The 18699-nt window shown below is 36.3% G+C and overlaps 1 protein-coding gene across 2 annotated transcripts in view; it reads right to left on the bottom strand.

Annotated features, from left to right (window-relative positions):
- Positions 1-18699, bottom strand: part of LOC135165360 (probable serine/threonine-protein kinase dyrk2) — a 113514-nt gene that overhangs the window by 27472 nt on the left and 67343 nt on the right. Inside the window, exon 3 of one of the 2 annotated variants that reach the window (XM_064126569.1) lies at positions 10035-10085. The exons of the other annotated variant lie outside the window; for it this stretch is intronic. Coding sequence (XP_063982639.1) covers positions 10035-10085 — 51 coding nt within the window. The remainder of the gene's footprint in view (positions 1-10034; positions 10086-18699) is intronic. 2 annotated transcript variants of the gene reach the window in all.

Raw genomic sequence — 18699 nt, 5'->3', positions numbered from 1 at the left:
GGGGAAACTAAACAGGGGAAAACGAAGATTTTATTGAATGAAAATGAAGAAAACTCGTCGAATTCCCAGAATTTCAACAAAGAAAATAAAAATTCATTATGAAGAACAGCTATGAAAGACCGTACAAATACAAGAAATATTTCCAATTGTTTGTAATGTGAAATAAAAATAATTCAATGGGAATATATTTCGATCTTACGAGGAATGTCGCCTTTGGAACCACACTTTAAAGAAATGTAAATAATAACACGACGCCTCACTCGTCCATAGATAACTGAACCCGTAATGTAAATGTGAACACAAGATTGTACTCCATGAAAATTTAAGAATATCGAAATGCTGGGAGTTACCAGGAAATTGCTAATCTGTACGCTTTACTTTATCTCACGTTCACAGAATTTCTACACACTTGAATGGTTAAAAAAAAATGGTGAGAAAAAATTGAGAGAGGAAAATCGAGATGTGATGTTTCTCGAATTTCCACACCACAGGCCATCTGCCCAGAATAACCGTCACGAAAAATCTTCCCCAGGATGCCCCCTAGACGTAGATATGACACGTCCTGTACTAAATGCCCTTTCATGAAGTTTCCCCGATTTCTAAAGGAATAAAAAATTGTGGAAAATTCCTCGGTGATTATCCCTTGATCTAAATGTTCGATTATCCCAGTGGGAATTGATTGTAGACAAAAATAGCATGAGACATTTTTTGTCGGCAATTCAATTCTCCACAAAGAAGATTTGACATTTTATCCTTGGCAATCACTACCTCCTGAGATAAATCCCCAATTATCAAAAATAACTTGGCATTATTCTGTGGCAATACCCTACAGTACCGCCAGTTAAAAATAAAAAAATTCTCACTCATCAATTCGAGGCTGTGATTTTTATCGCTCGCCATTTCGTAAACAATGAAGTAACGACTGAAATAAAGAAACATAAACGAAGAAAAATTCCTCAACCACTCTTTTTTCCACTTTTACGATGAAATATCTCTGTGAGTTTCTACCAATTGAAAAAGCCCGAGTTATTTTTTCGAATAATTCCTTTCATTTTTCTTCTGTTGAAATCCCGCCCTAAAAACCCCCAGTGCTACCAAACGAGACGGGTTAATGCCCCAAATTTATTCAGCTATTTTACATTCTTGCAAAGGTTGAATTGTGATAAGAGCCATTGGCTCCAGACGAATACGTCATAAGACATTTCTTTTGAGATTTTTTTCCCTCTGCAAAAATCTCTGGCAATATTTCCTCCCAAAACCCCCCTCTCCGAATAAAATCGGTCTTTACGAAGATCTCCGAACTGTTGAAATATCTTTTCCTCATTTATTGTCATGTCCTTATTCTATCGTTAATCAAAAATGAAAAAAATGCCTAATTTTTAGGAACTGAAGAAACCGAGAGGTATTTTATTTATCCCGATTTCTCTCATTTTTCTTCATTCTGAGCCACCCACCCTAAAAACACCCAGTGCCAACGAACGAGACGGGTTAATGCTCCAAGTGTATTTAGGTATATACACACGTGTCCCGCCACTCTTTCACTTGACTCCTCGTCTGGTTTGATATACTTTCAACACGACATTGCAGCCACGGCCAAGTGAATCCATTGTTCGTTAGTCAATTTTACGGTGTTCACAGTCTACACTAAGTGGCATTCTAATATCCTGTCAATGAGCTAAACTGATGCGTCCATTCTGTCAAATGAAATGTGCAACAATGAAAGAAAATGGTGAAATGCAACGAGCAATATTTCATCGTAAATGGTCATTTGATATCTCGATTCGCGACGCAATTGACAATCGAAAAATCGCCTCTTGTCATACGATAAGAGCACTGAAGCCCCCCTACGATCTATGCAGGAATTCGGTGAAATAAATCATCATAATTAAGAAGGAAGAAAATCAATTCTTGTTCTTTCTCCCTGAACTTGAGAAATTTCGGACGCTCGAGAATGTAAACAAACGTATTTGTTTTTACTGAAGAGTAAAACTCATTCTTCCCCAGAATATTCCGATAATTTCTGATTAATCCACATTGGTCATCCCTCGGTGGATCAAAATTAATATTAAAGTACTTCCTCTGACTCCAATATCCCATGAAATTTTCGAAATGCACTGAAGACGTAAAAGTGGATCACATGTTTTTGAAAAATGTGAAATCAAACCCCGAATGTCAAGTGTTTTTTCCACGCCAATTGTTCCATTTCTCCAGCCCTTAATCACCATTTCATTCCCATTGTTATCAACAAATCGACTCTGTGTTCCACAATTGGGAACCACAAAATTCGAATGTTTGCAGACGAATACCTCGAAAATTAATCTGGAAAAAATATTTGTGATTTTACCAATCGTTTGTGACTGCCCTCAACAACAGGTGCCTTCAATTTCAGTTCTTTATCACAGATAAGTGACTGACAAAGCACTTCATCACGAAAAAAATCCTAAATTTCCCTCAGCGTCTCCCTCATCACAACCACTTGCAAATCATCAATTTAATCAATCGAATCCCTGTTTTTTTCGACTACTCACATTGTACAGAGACTTCAGCTTCACGTGATTAAGTGCCGGCACATCCACCATCGAGCACTTGAGCAAAATCGTTGTTGTTTGACTGGGCATAGTAGAAAAAACAATAAAAAATCTATCAATATGAAAACTCCAAGCACACAAACTTCACTCGCGTCTCAACCTATCGATTGTTGATTTTCAATGAATCCCATCACAAATAAATCACGTCAGTGATAAAATATCCTGATGTATTTGTGAATATCCTTGGCAGTGAATCCGGCAGTTTCAATATTTACAGATCATCACTCTCGCAAACACTTCACGATTTTTTCCATACACCTGTGGAATAATTTTGTTTATTTATTATTTAAATTCACAACTTATTCCGTGATGTACGAGTGATTCGAATGAACGGATCTTTTGTTTGGAAAAATTCGATGGGGAAGACCGAGTGAAGGTGCACTATCGCCTCGCGGTGCCTGACTGACTGACTGACTGGTTTTCACTGGCAGTCACTTTGAAACCGAGTGGAATAGTAGCCACGTCTCCCCTCTCCACATCACAAGCCCCCATTGTATCTCTCTTCCCCAGGATTGTCGTCTCACTTCCACGGGATTTTGTGTCTAGTTTGTTGTGGACTTGCCCTGGCTGAGCTCTTTCTGGCCTTCCATGGGGTCCAGTGCAGGGAACAGAACAGAGAAAAGACGAGGAGACGAAATCTGGGAGGCCGATTTCAACGGGAGAAGGGCAAAGTCTACATCTTGGACGCCCCCTGGGAGAGACAGATGCTTCCCCTTTGTGATGAAGAGGGACACGTGGTTGAGAGGGAGAGGTTGGTATACTGTCATTATTTTAATGGGAGGAGGGATGAGGGCTTGTTTTGGGAGCGATATACTCGCTGGGGGGAAAAAATTCAATTTCTCGAGGCATTTTTTCGGGTACTTTCGAGCACCTGATTCGAGAGGTTTCGGACAGTCGGGTGGAAAGGGGAGAATTTAGGGGGAGGGTGGTTTGTAAGGAGGGAAGGGCTTTGGGGGAATTCGGACGCGTTTGACAAGTGATTATGTACCACTTCGTGCGGTAAATTACGAATTTCGCACGTCGTGAGGGGAATTTCTGTGTAAAACACATGCGGAACTGACTTTTTGACGCGGGTGATTTCAACATTCCCTCGCGCCCCATTTTCCAACCCTCATACACGGGAGAGGAGTATATTGGGTACCAAGGGTGGAAAGTAATGTTTGAGTGATCTTCACGTATGTCAATAAAACAATATTTTCAGGGAAGAAATCAATGAATTGTCAATGGCGAAATTTTATCAATTCAATGGAACATGTGCCACCGGATGAAATGGTCAAATGTGCGTCACATGCACCTGTGGGTTTCGACATTTAACGTATTAGGAAGTTTGTGAAATTCTAAATAATCTCGGAATCTCAGAAAACAACTAACTTCGCACTCCCGCCAACTTCTCTCACTTTTATATCCAATCACTTCCAACTCATCGCAAAAAATTGTGAGAAAAATAAACGATTGAGCCCATTAGTTTTTAACCATAAATATGAAATTTCCTGAAATTCACAACTCATAAAATCGAAAATCCGCATCACGCGAAAACGATGAAAGTGCTGTGCGTGGAAACAAAATGCCCGTTGATTTCTCGTTAACCGTTATGTACATGTCAACATGAGCCGTCTCCGTTAGGATGCCGACGCGTCGAAAGTAACCGGCAATTTAAAACGTTTATTATCCCCCGACGGCGAAAAAATATTGACCGAGCGAATAAAAAAAAAAAAGAAATGGGGAGACAAGGTCGTAGGTCTCTCGGTTGAGTTAACGATGCCATTTCTTTCATTATTATTATTTGGTAATTGAGCTTATCAAGATGCTTGGGACACTTCTCGGTAAGTTGAATCAAGATCCCGAGAAAAATGTGGTAAATTGATTCTCGCGGCTACTCATCGGTAATCGAACATCATTGAGGTTACAGTTTTCTTTCTTCTGAGAATCGAGGTGGATGGTTTTTTTTTTTACAGCGATACTGAATTACATGCTGAGGCATAACACCTGTCCAATATTCGCGGCCAGAGAGGTTGGGGGAGGGGGGGTTAATGATTAATAAAATATTGAAGGAGAATATGGAGATGGAAATGACGACTGCAGAGGTACACTGCTTCTGGAATTATTTTCAGTCATAAATATGGAGCGGGTGATGGCATATGGATGAGTTATCTTTCATTTTCAAGTTGGAAGAAATATCTTGAGAATGAAAAAAAAAATGAGGGACGTGACTGAACCGTTTTTGAGTTATGGGTGGTTGGAGATGATTCATTTTACACTACTGCGTTGTAATCCGATTGTTACTTCTCTCTATACTTTTTCATTTATCTCGAAACCTATCGATTTTCGCGGAAAATGTATTGAGACCATATTTATTGGCAATGGAATTTCCTACAAAAAATGTTCAGCGATGTTTTCCTGCAAATTCCTCCGTTATGTAGATAATACGGGGTAAAAAAGGATAGAATTCATTATGTCGTGAACTCCACACAAATATTTCTATCTTCATTTTTCAGACTGACCCATCTGTTTCTCCCCCAGAGATAAATAAATAATAATCATCCGGAATTTGTGTCGATGTTTCAATTGTTCGCGAGAACGTGAGCATTAATTATTCTTATCTCGGTGCCGTTAAAAATCCCCGATTTTTCATTCATTTTTTTTTCATCGCCAGTTGTTATCCGAAGAGTATAAGTTAATGCCCACATCAATGAGGGGGTCAAAGTCTCGGAGCATCGTCTCGACGACCTCTTGTTATGCCGATAGGCACCTATTTAGGAATGGTATCATTACGTGCGTGTTACGCCGTGAATTGAGAGAAAGAGACGGGTTAAAAATAATTTTTCATAACACGACCTTCACCCTTGTGGATGACAGCACAAATCAGGCGATCAATTTATTGGAGTTCATAGTTTCCGGGACAGGGGATGTCCTCGATCGTGATTTGTTTAATCTTCATTTTTGAGAGTATGTTCAATTATTTATATCGATGCTTATAACTGGTTCTTTCTAGATATAAATAAATCCTGGAGTATTTCCGATCAAATGAAAATATTTACTCCAACTTTTTATCAAACCAATTCATAAATTCGGTGATTTATTTAAATATGTGGGGGGAATTTCTCTAAAATAAAGTATCGGAATGATTACCGATTTTTAAAATAATATCGACGGTGCTGGGGGAAGAAAAAGCCTTTATTAAAGCAGAGTAAAAATTAATTGAAATACTGTAAAATCTCCAATGCATTGAATGCGCTTTTTTCCACCGAAATGATGAATAATTTAATGAATAGCTATCGGAAGTCGTTTTGCTGGATAAGAACAGTGACTCGGCTATGACTTAGTCTGGATAGTTATTTTATTACTGCTCTGTGTCATCTGACTCATGCGTGCGATAATGCGAATTGTTGTCTTTACATTTTGTTTTCGCGGTCTCACACGCAACCCGGTCGGCCTCGAACACATGGTCTAGCCATTTCCGTTTCGCTTAAGGATAAGTTTTATCGACATTCCAAAGGATTTTGTGAGTTGAGTCCTCTTGGAGGTCATCACAGACGTGAAACGCATTTTGTTCAACGGGATTGAACATTCTTTTTTAGGCGATTTCACTTGAAAAACCACCGCAAAGTTCATCTGAATGATTGCAATGTTTATCGCTTCGAGATCTCGGTTTTCTCTTCATCAGTTTACTTTCTTTTTTTTTAATTTCACGGGAAATAATTTTTTTTTTATTCTCACTCGTTCTTGTGGAATGATTCATGAAATTCTAATTTCTTTCAACATTTTTGTTTTTTTGTAAATAAAAAATGGCACGTGGAATTACAGATTGTCTAATTTTATCTCGTTCGATAAACGAAATTTTCAAATTTCAATATCTCCAGTCTGGTCGACACAAAATCAATAAAAAAATTATCAATGGCACTTTAAATCTGGAGACAATACTGTGGAGTACAAAAACAAAAGTTGGGGAATATCACTTCGCTCTTCTCGATCTATTGACGATTAAAATCTTAATTGATTAGTCTCTCACCTGTCTCACTATTTTTTTTCTTAAAAAATAATTATATTCGATTACAGCATGACAATTTTTTGTTGTCCCGGATGTATTCATTCCCTCATAATCATCGATTCTATTCCATATTCATTTGTATCCATCAATTACATTACCAATAAAAACGCGGATGCATCAATTTAATAAAATCCTCCAGCAAGAAAGTTTTCAATGAAAAGTAAAAATCTCCGGATAAATGTAAAAATGCCTTTCACTTGATTTTTTATTCCCCCGATCGTTGATTTCATTTGCCAACGTGTCTTCAACGCATTTATGCCAAATCGTAACTACTCGAGAGCTCGTCGTTAACGCCTGTAATTATTTCAAATCACTTTCTACTGGCCCACATTTCATTCTCACTGTCAGTTTCTTTTTTTTCCCACTCAATCGGTGTAAACAAAAGTGGGCAAGGCGGAATCGTTTAAAAACAGAACTCAAATATCTTTAGTATTTCGTAAGTTTATATTAGGAATCACCTTGAACTCATTTTTTTTTCTAATAAAAAAAACTGTGTGTTATTGTCGGAATCCACAAGTCAGATTTTATTACAACAAAAATTAGTTCAAGAACATTCTTATCCTTGAATAAGGACGATCCATTATGCCTCACCAGCAATAAATGATGGACTCCAATCATAAATTATGCCATTAATTTTCATTGTATAATCCATCAAAAGGAAACAATTATCGAATATTATTCATAATCCTAAAATATTTGATTATATGTAAAGAATGATTTGGAGTAAAGATCATTTTACTCCAAAATTCTTAATTAAAAAAAGTTACAATCTATACTGGCGTTAGAAAAATAGCACAAACAAAATGATAATTATCATTGAGTGGTGATTTTTGTAACCCCCAATCGTCGCCAAAATCGAGGTCAATTTGACAAGAGTGAGGGCCAGCCATTGGCTCAATTTAAAATGGAGAAGCTCTAGACATCACTAAGAATATTAATGCCACTGCATTCCTGAACTAAAAAGGGTGGAAATAGCAATTTTCATGATTTAATAAAATAATTAGACATGAAATAGCCATTTTATGACCTCAAGTGACCACTGAGAAGTCTGCGAAACAGAAAAATTGAAGAATAAAAGAACAAATGTGAATAGGTTCATTAGTATTCTGACTGAGGAAAGTCGGTTCGTTGAACCCCACACCTATTTATCGTATCTCATCCACCAGAGACGACACGTCTGCATAGTTAATTGTATTTTAACGTCTGAGTATTGAACGGTGTCATAATTAATTTGACGTTAGGTTATATTTGATGAAAACACAATTATGTAAACTGGATCTAGTTTGAAATCTGTCAATGTATCGGTACCACATCGTGATGAATGTGATGAATATGAAAATTGTTTTTACGACTGTTTAGGAAGTAGATAACTACTAGGTTCTTTCGTAATACCAATGAAATTCATTAGAGGAAATTGGGACTTTGACATTTTCTATGCTCTACACTTTGACCAAAGATAATTCGTCGTTGATCGTATTAGATAATCATTATTTTTACTTCATCGCAGAAGACTTTGCATGACCAGTCTAAATATTAATTTCAAACGTTTACAATTTCATTAAATTTCGTCTATTCAATAGTTAAAAAAAAACGAATATTATTTTTCACTCATAAATATAGTGTTGAATTTGCATTAATGAGTTGAAAGAAAATTAAGTGACGATGAAATTAAAAATTGAAAATAATTAGAAATACGGAATTAAAAATGCAAAAGCGATTTTATGCAGTAATATCTATGACTTCCTTAGCTTCCGGAAAATTGACAGATCACTTCCGTCTAGTCGTCACAATTTTCTGATAAATTCGATGAGCAAGATAATGATCAGATGACTCAAGTCAGTATTTACTCCCGTGAATTATCCGCAAAGAGGTGATCAGGCTCGAAAACGAGAGTGCGTCATGGCTCAGGTGTGGGTAATTCAACGAGATGCTGAGTATGAATGACGATAATGACGCAATGCAAAAGTACATGACACGGAGTGCCCGTCATGACTCAACCAGGTGGCTAATGTTGAGGAATATCCTCGCGGTGAGGAGACGCTCGTCTTTTTGAATGAAAGCGTGTGTTGGGCGTCACGACGATGAATGTATCGGAATTTATCAACGCCCACGCGATCATCGATCGTACGAAATTTCGTCTTCATTTCGAAATAGAATTTTTATGAGCATTCAAAAATTATAAACTGATGACATTAATAAATATCTGGCTATTTCTAATTTCTTCATTCATTTCTTCCCCTTAATTTTTTTGTATTTTTGATTGTCGCGAAAAATCGTAGGCAGGTAAAGCCTATTATTCAATCCAAAATAATTTTTTTATAGGTCAGCATTGAACAATCGAACGATTATGACATTAATGACTGTCCAGATCTTTTTGACATCTCTTTTCAACATTTCAAATTGTTAACTTCGTCATTAGATAATTTCTATCTCAATATTTGAAAAAACATGGGGCAAAACGAAAGAGTGAATGAAAGTAGTGCGGTGAAGTTTGTTTTCAATTTCCAAATTGATTTTTATCGGTAAACATTAAAAATATCGAATCCCACGAAATTAATGACCTCTTAAATATTTCTCATTTCTAAATTGCTTTTTTATCTCTCAAAATTCTTCGGTTGATCAAAGATAATGCCTAATTCGTCACTTCAGCTTGTAAATTTCTTTCTCAAATTTCTTTTTACTCAACCATTGTTTCTCTTGTGGATAAAACTAATGGCATGTTTTCCCCCGCACAATCTTCTTTGCATTAAAAATATAGAAAAAAAAATTGGAGCATAAATGGAAATAAAGTCATTCGCGATAGCATTTCACTTTTGAGTAAAGGGGTGTGAAAATATATTCAAAGTAAAATACAACGATTATGAACGAAGTAGAACGCGACGTGGAATATCCGTAGATCCGTTCTCAACCCACGCTCAAGTGCACGAACGCAAATGCAAAGCCATTCTGGAGTGCATACAACTATTACAACGCAACCAAGAGTGGTCCATTGTTCCCCATCCCCTCTATGATTCATCATGTTCTTAGTTCTTGGCTTCCATGCACAGTTGCACCGTAGCTTTCTATTAAAACACGAAGAAACGAGCAAGAATAAAGGGCAGAGTGATCTGATCGTGACGCACAATGTGTGAATGACTAAAAGCAATTGTTCATTCTCTTTTTTTTTTAATTCTATCGATATGAAAAATCTGGGATTTTTCAATCAGTGAAGATGAATAATTTGATGCCGTAAATTGAATTCTATTCATGAGTAAATTATTCATTCCGTTGATGAATGGAGGAAATTAAATTGATGATAAATTCATTCGGTTTTAAAATTTTTTAAAATCATTCCAATTTTTTGGATGCCAGGGTATTACCGAATCATCCACTACTTTCGTACTTTATTTACGACTCACCCTCCCCTTATCTTGGTGAATGGACGCCCGTTCTTTCGATCTCCTACTCACCTGAAACAGAAAATAAAAAGAAAAATGTTAAGTGGAGAAATTGACGGAGGAAAATTTTTCAAAAATTCACGGTTAAACATTCCATACTCTAGATGGTGTTAAAAATTTCTTTTTGTCTGCACTTTTGAAGATGAGGAATCATTATATACATAAGAATATAGAACATTGCCCTGATGAGGAGAGTATTTAACTTCCAGAAATTGACGTAACGCCGATGCGATTGTTATTGATATTTTCTTTCCAGTAATTATTGTTGTCAATGCTGACAGGATATTCTGAACAGATTAATTTTGAGCCCTTAACGCCTCCGACAAAAACGTCAAACGCAATTTCCCGAAAATGAGCGAAATTGATTAAGATTGTCTCGCGACACACAAAGGAACAGGTTGATGTACAAGACGAGCGTCATGCTGGCTCATAAAGTTGGATTTTGTGTGGCTCTTTACATTGACAACATGGTTGATGAAAGGAGGTCATCAACCCCTTGATAACTCCTGTGATTACTTATGTCACTAAACACCAACTGCGGCCAGTCATAAAATTTTAATGGACCGTTTTTATTATTAGATAGACGGCCGTTTATTGTGACGATTCGTCGTCTCGGGGGAGATAAATGTGACGGAAAATTGTAGGCGAGATCATCAGCAGTGAGGAAAATTAATACAATGAATTATATTATCAACCAATTTTTAAAAATTAAGAAATTATTTGAGAACATCTTCACAAAAATTTGAATGATTTCAATTTATTTATTCTTTTTTTGGTCATAAAAAAAATCAGACTCAAGTGCATCGATGACGTTGATGATTGGAAATACTTGATTTCCTATTAAGATGTATAGCGAACCCAAAAGTAATACCTGGAATTTTCAAAATAAATTTTCATAAAGAAAATCACACCGTTTGGGCGGAAGATATTAAGTGTATTTGCAAATTCATTCGTTCTCGTCAGTCCCGAAATTGAAAGAAATGAAATAATTAAAAATGTAATTAATTAAATGAGCGAATCTTCATCTCTATCCGTCCCTCCACCCACACCGTCTGCATTTAATTACTCCAGATGTCACTGAAGTGATTATGATGAAAAATACAATGAAATAGTGAATAAAGGAATTAAAGTGCATTCACTATTTTCCGAGCTGCACGTTAATTACTCGATAGCGGAGGGCAATTAACACATTCGATAATTGCCCATTCGTTGGAAACCAAATGGTTTTTTTCTTTCTCTCATTCATCTCACTCCAGACAAAAGACGATTCCCTGAAACGCCTCCGACGTCATTGTCGGGTGCACAAGAAAGAATGTAAAATTTCTCACATCACCAGGGCCAGGGAGGGTAGAAATTTTGTCGGGTTTATCTCGCATGACCCTGATAAGTGATAACAAGCGCATCGACGGTTTACGGAAATGAGGGGAATGGTTTATCGTCATTTGCTTGCACTTGTCAGATAATACAAAGAACAATAAAAGTGACATTTACGGAGGAGATAAACAAAAATGTTGAAAAAAAAAATGAGGTTGTCCATTAGAGAAACGAATTCTTCTGAGGAGTTGACGACGATGGGTTGACTAAAACCCGTTCTTGCGGAAAGTTGATCAGACATTTTCCAATAGAAAACATACGTAAACACACCTGTTTTACCCCAGAAGTTGGAGGCAACAGGATGAGGGAATTTTAATTTAGGACAGATTGATTTTGAAAGTGAATCTCATTCCATCTTCAGTATCGCCTGAACTAGGGGTATGAGTCAGGTTGGGCGAGTCAGGTTTCATTTTGAGATGGTAATCGGCCTTGAAGATGAAAAAGAAAACCGGAGAAATTTACTCGGTGAATGTCTAGTTATGAAGGCGCACTTTGATAAATTTTGAAGATTTTCGATTGATGAATGTCGGTATCAATCGACTCCTGATGTACAATGAGGTGCAATGAGGTCACGAAATGATGAAAAACCAAATTTTTTTCGATTAAGGAACCCTAATGAGGGCCAATTACCTCATATCCGAAAATACAATGCAATAATTACGATTAACAACCCCCAAATGACATGAATTATCTCCACTTCAATTATCCCTGAATCAAGTAGTTGTTAGTGTCTCCAATTAGAACTAAGTACTCTGTGTCCGTATCGTTCCACTGATTGTTGTAAATTTAATTTATGTGTTGGAGGCATTTCTCAATTTAACGTATTCGTGGCCCATTCAGCTCACCACACTTTGATCCCATAACAAAGTTTCCATCTATTCAAAACATTGGCCGTGTGAGAGCCAATATCCGGCCACGTGTTACCACTGAAAAGCATTCAATTGCAGAATCGGAATGGTTATGATTCGTTTCATTGTATCGATGCAATTATATTCGCTGAAAATGTTTTTGAATGGCCGACGGAATAATTTTAAATGACTGAATAGAATCACTTGATTACTCATAATGGTACTTTTTTAGAGGTACTAAGCAGTTGTAATTGAACTGATCGGATATTCATGGAGGGAGAAAGGTTTCTATTGATTTTAGTTCTTTGTGACTAGAGAAATGAATAGCCAAGGTTCTTATTCAATCCAAATGAGTGGGGAAATTTAGTTCAATGTGAGGTGTTTCATGCGAAATGAGTCAACGACTGACCGTCATACCCTTTGAAATCGATTTTCTTACGTCTGGAGGGCTAAATAAATTATCAATTTCTTCAAATTGTTTCTACAGTTCTCTGCAAAACCATTTTTTCTCCTTTTTTATTTTTCAACTAGCATTGGATTCAGCAATTTTGCGATGCGTCAAAAGTTGACATCTATCATTTCTAAGAATAAGTAATTGTACGAGGACCTAATTATTGTGTGAATTATAAAGGAAATTCTCCCATTTGTCCCAGAAAATTTAGAAGTGACAAACACACGGGGAGAAATATTCAGTAAAAATTACCCAACATCCCGAAAGATTCCATTATTGAATGGAAAAATTACGTGAGGGCATTTTAAAATAACTGCTATCCCTATTGGATCTCCAAGCAAGACCAGGACCACTCAACAAGCCACTGGTTTAACCCGTTTTGCACCGATGCAGAGCGCTGACGCGCCCGCGAGATCCAATCTTGGTATTACTCGCCTTGTCACCCTGGAAATATGTTAATGTATCATCCATAGAGGCGCCTCCATGCATTTAATGAACCTGGGAATACGGCGCCATTCGGAAGAAAAATATACCAGCGCCCGACAGTTTTTCATACCAAATTTCATAAAGAAAATCTTAAGTGAGTATGAATAAATTTGCAGTTTTTATTGAAAAATAATGGGTTCTAATATTTATGAAATTTTGAACGAATCACGTCATAAATATTCCGTCTCACACCACATTGAGTCTAAATGAATCAAAATTTTTTTAAATCATTTACCGGATTTGTCCCCATTTTTATCGTAAAAAAACGCTTGGAATTGAGTAAAAAATTGCGAATAAAGAATTTTCTTTGATTAAAAAAAATATTCCTCTGATCTCATGCATGATGATATTCTCTGTTACACTCAGGTATATCCTGCATTCCAAGAAGAATAATCTTTTTCTCCGATATTTAAAAAATAAATGAAATATGATAGCAATTTTTTAAAGATTGTTCCAACAGTGACGATCATTCATGCGCAGTCTAGTGGATTCTTTGTTCTCGCTATCCGGCGTTAATGCATTATCATCAATTCCATTCGTACGTCACTAGATGTAATACGCAGTTTAAATGTTTAAATAATCATTATCGAGATTAAAACGTGTCTCACCGGTGTAAACTTGATGCTGATTGACTCGAAGTATTTGACCAAAAATTTCATAGTACTCGCTGGATGAAATTTCGATGGAACACTCGTTGATTCGACGATCAATGATTTCTGCTGTATAAATTTGCTTCATTTATCCGTTGCAAACCTCCAAATACGATAAAATTCTGAATTGAATATTCACTCAGCGAATGAAATTTGGATCAGAGATCAAGTGATTATTTATTCTAGTTGACCGTGCAATTTCAATATCTATTTTTAAAATTCTAAATCGTTGAGACTGACCTCTTTAACTATCCCCCAAATAAAATAAGAATGTGGGACACTTCGGACAAGGTCGAATAATTAACAAATAATCTCTGTTGCAAGGTCATTCAAATGAATCGACACATGACAGTAAATTAATGACAGAATAATAATCTTTTCCCTCTTCGGTCTAAATTCACGATTTTTATCGGTAAATTTGTTACTCAAAGAGCCAAATAATTTCCTCCCTCATTGTTTATGTTTTTTTTCCTATTGAGAAGCGATAAGAGGTTAAATATCACTCTGTCATTAATAAACATTTAAAGAAAAGAGCGAGGAAAAAATTGTGTTTCAACTCGAGAAAAAGCTAGTCGCAAATAAACCAAAATCCTCACTGCATTTATCACATAAATATTGCTCCCCCCATCCGGCATTTTCACAATAACAAAGCTGTGCACTCCACAAAACCGGGGGAATTTCAACCACTTAAATCAGTCGCACGATATTTCGATGTTAACTGAACATTATTCTCTATTCATGGGGATTTACTTCACTTTATTTTTTTCCCCCCACGTTTGTTTTATTGTATTTTTCATTGCGCAAAAGTTGTCAGCGTCGGCTTTGTTCCGTGACTAACGCAGTAGTTAGGATCAACGCTCAGTAACGTGGAAGTAGTGAGAAGTGAACGCGAATTGAGAGAGAGAGATAGGAAAAACCGATGTGCACGCATTTTCGTGCGTGCCACATACCAATGTTATGTAATTGCTGCGTCGTCGTGTTTATTTGCGGATTTTGTTGTTTGAGGGGGTTTCAAGTTGTGAGCACCTTCCGCCTCAGACCACTTATTACAGAATCAACTTGAAAGATGCGCAAACAAAAATGATTTATTTGAATTTAATTAAATGCAAAATGTCACTTGAAATGAATGAATTCAATGACTGATTGTTCAATAAAAAAAAGATTCATTTGAAATAAATGAATTGGCTACTGAATATAATGATGTCATTTGTCAACAAATACACAGGGGTTTATTGATGAACGAAATCTTAAGAATAAGTAACAGCTTGCAAATAACGATTTTTATTTAAATTATAAATGATATTTTTAGGGTGAGTTTAATATATTGGAAAAGCATTACCAATAATTATAATTAATTATAGTAATATAATTATTATTATTGCTTATAATTAGAATAATTATAACTGTTATGTACATGTATTGTCCACTATACATGTTGAGAATTAAATACATGAAAAATAGTAAAACATAAATTCATTCCTTGCAATAGATTAGTGATATTTTGGTATTTAAAAAATTCAAATTTCCGTTTATAAATCAAATAATTACCTAATAGTGAGTAGTAAATAGGGAAAGAATAAGAATGCATGAATTCAAATGAAGTAATATTCATGCAATTCTGTCAGCTCTCAAGTGATATGCGCTGCATGATAACATGTTTTCAGCTGTTGATAATTTTTCATATTGGTGAATCGATAATCAGCGCTATGAAATCAATGCACAATATGAAAATACGGAGGTGGGAATTTTTCAGTGATTGCATAATTCGGTCATCCATATGAGGGTAAGGGAAATGCAGACGGTAGGTGAATAATATAGGTCTCAGGCCTGTGCCAGAAACGAAAATATAAAGAGGAAGAGGGAGATATAGTTCTATCGGTCAGTGTATTACCCTGTTGCTTCTATACTTGTGTTCGTATTTTGTTCATTGAACTGTAGCCAAGTGTTAAGTAACCCTGGAGGCAGCTATTTGTATTAATTATTGAATTGCATTTCCCCATCATCAAGTGTCAAAAAATTTTTTTTGCTCATTTACATTTCCTCAAAGTCTGAATAAAAATGTTAAAAACGATTCTGACGAAGAATTTAACCATTAAAATTAATTTCTCTCTATTCTAACGAAATAAAAGTTGATTAATAATTTTTCCATGAAGCTACTGAACGAATATTTTATTGCAAAAATGAATAAAACACATTTTTCCGAGTGAATTATATTAAACATTAAATTTTTTAAATTTTGCCTTCAGCTTCATTCCGATAAAAACAGACAATTAACGGATTAAAAAATCGCAAATTAATGAGACAGCCTACAAACGATTGTGTTTTTCGGAAATTATTAATCACAATCTCAATTCCAAGCAATTACTTTTTTTTTTGCCACGAAAAAAAAACAATTGTTTTTTTAATTATAAGAGACTCCGAAAACATATAAAACGAGCACTAATGGACTTAGAATAACGTCTCAAATCGCCTGTCCTATGCACGTGAATACCAGTGAGACATGACAACAGGAAAGGGTTACTATGTCTCGATACTCCTGTGGTCTCAATCCAATACCATCGAACTGTGAAGCCCCACGAAAATGCGAAAACACGTGGGGGTTAAATACCGTTTCACGTGTGGTCTGAGACGCCCAGGAGATGCTCGAGAAACTGGTGGAATACAAAAATTTTCCTCGTCCTATGCCATTAAAATTGCCACAGGGTTAAAAATGTTGCTGAAGAATGCTCTTTGTGATGCTCGAAAGGGGGTGAGGATGAGGAGAAGGGGGTTGGAGGGGGGGCAGGTGGTTCAAGTGCGTGTTTTCTCCCATTTTATGCACTTTGTTTCGCCTCGGATGAGGGTACAGAGACGCACTCAACGTCCCTTGTATGTATTTTAAGTTGTTTTTCATCATTTTTCCCATATTTTTTTTTTCCTTTTTTGCTTTCTCAGTTTCTTTTGGGCTGGATAAACCGGTTTTTGGTTCGCATTCGATACCTCAGGAGTACTTGAAACACGGACTTGCACATTCTCAGGGGCTTTATTACTGAGGCTATCGTCTTTTCGAATGACTCTTACGAGTTATTTGAAAAATTGGAAGGTAGATTGGGGGTTTTATTATGGCAGTAATTAAATTAATTCAATTTCTTGGAGAACGTGAGGGAATCAATAGGACAAGTGCTTCTCCGAAGACTAAAAATATCGTATTAAATATGTAAAAGTAATTCCATCTGGTTCGTTTATAACATAAGTGTTCCAAAAGTGTATTTTATGGGATGAAAATTTGTTCGCGAGTATTGGTATGTTAAAGAGAGTCAAATCAATTGTTTTGTTATGTCAGGGGACGTTGCAAGCACATCATTTGGAAGGGACCAAAAAATTATCATTTTGGAAAATTAATTCACGAAATTATAGTCAGTGGTGGACTTGACGGTCTTCAAGTTGCAGAATCCAAAACTGTTTTTTTTTAATTAAATCCCTGAATACTATTTACCAAAATATCCTGCAGTGATACCGGCATCAGTGAGCACGTTGACATCTCCTCAGGTATGCAAACAACCTCCAAAACCACAGAATTTCCCCTTTAACTGAGTTTCACGCTTTCAAAATCACTTTCACGTTCAATGATTGGATCAAACCGTCTCGCGATCGATGCACATTAACTGGTAAACTAAAAATTGTACTAAACGTTTGGAAAAATCACTGGAATGATCTTTAAATCGTACTTCCGGGTTTTGATTGATTAACACGAGTAAAGAGTGTTGTTCCAACTGTTAGCATCCGGCCAGACGGTCGGACACTGTCCCGTCTCGATTCCACAGTCCCTGGGTTAGTCGTCGAGTGGCACTCGTGCGCCTCCTCATGCCTATATTAAATTAAAGTACAGTCAGTGTTGGGAGGGACTACCTTTTTATTTTTTCCCCCCAAGAGTCACTTTTTCCCTCTTTGAATAAGGCAAGAGTATAATCCAATATCGGGCTTCGCTTGGTCGCGTGGTCGATGTCCTCGAGCGTCTACCACTGACTTACCACCAATTTTCATACGCGAGTGGGTGGTGGACATGTTCCCCGATGTAGCGTGCAATGTGGGGTGGGGTAAAGTTCACGATGTGAGCCTTTCGCGATATTTTTTGTCAAACTGTCTGCATTTTTTCAGGGGTCGCTGCACCCTCCGGCGATCGGCGAATTTCTTTCATAATTTTTTACTTTCGGATGGAAATATTGTCATAATTTTATTTTTTATGTTCAATGTTTGAGTCACCAAGTCTGGACTTGAAAGTCTTCGTATGAATCTTCAATTCGTACAAATCAGCTGGAGAATTATCAATTCCATTGATATTAATTCATGAGAATGAAGTTCATTCGCAAATTCATTGGGATACGCCAAAAAATAAAGAATTAGGGTAAATCAAAAAAATATTTTCTCTTAGAATCTGAGGATTGTGGGATTGAGATAGATTTTAGATAGAAAAATAACTTGCATAACCTGTTTATTCCTAATGGAGTTGTCTTTCGTAATTTCAAGCTTAATTTTTGAATATCATTTGAAATTCGTAGTCATTTGGAAGCATATTGCTAATTTATTATCAAAAATGTGCATATCATATGAAACCATAAACAATATTCCACTTGTTTATTCGTCGTAGAATTATTCATAGTAAAAAAATTGAGAGAGCGTCCACATCGTATGGATTTTAATAAAATTTCCTCACTTTTCCCGGTGAAATTTATGAAATTCCCCAACCACTGAATACTTTTTTTATGAAAGAACATTAAATTTATAGACTCTGAGGTGAAAAGCGCTGTATGACGGTTGAGTGGGGCCGTCGGCTTTTC

This window comes from Diachasmimorpha longicaudata, chromosome 8 (genome assembly GCF_034640455.1).
Source record: "Diachasmimorpha longicaudata isolate KC_UGA_2023 chromosome 8, iyDiaLong2, whole genome shotgun sequence".
In the NCBI taxonomy this organism is placed as follows: domain Eukaryota; kingdom Metazoa; phylum Arthropoda; class Insecta; order Hymenoptera; family Braconidae; genus Diachasmimorpha; species Diachasmimorpha longicaudata.
The sequence above is the reverse complement of the archived record's forward strand: the minus strand, read 5'-3'. Positions and strand labels throughout refer to the sequence as shown.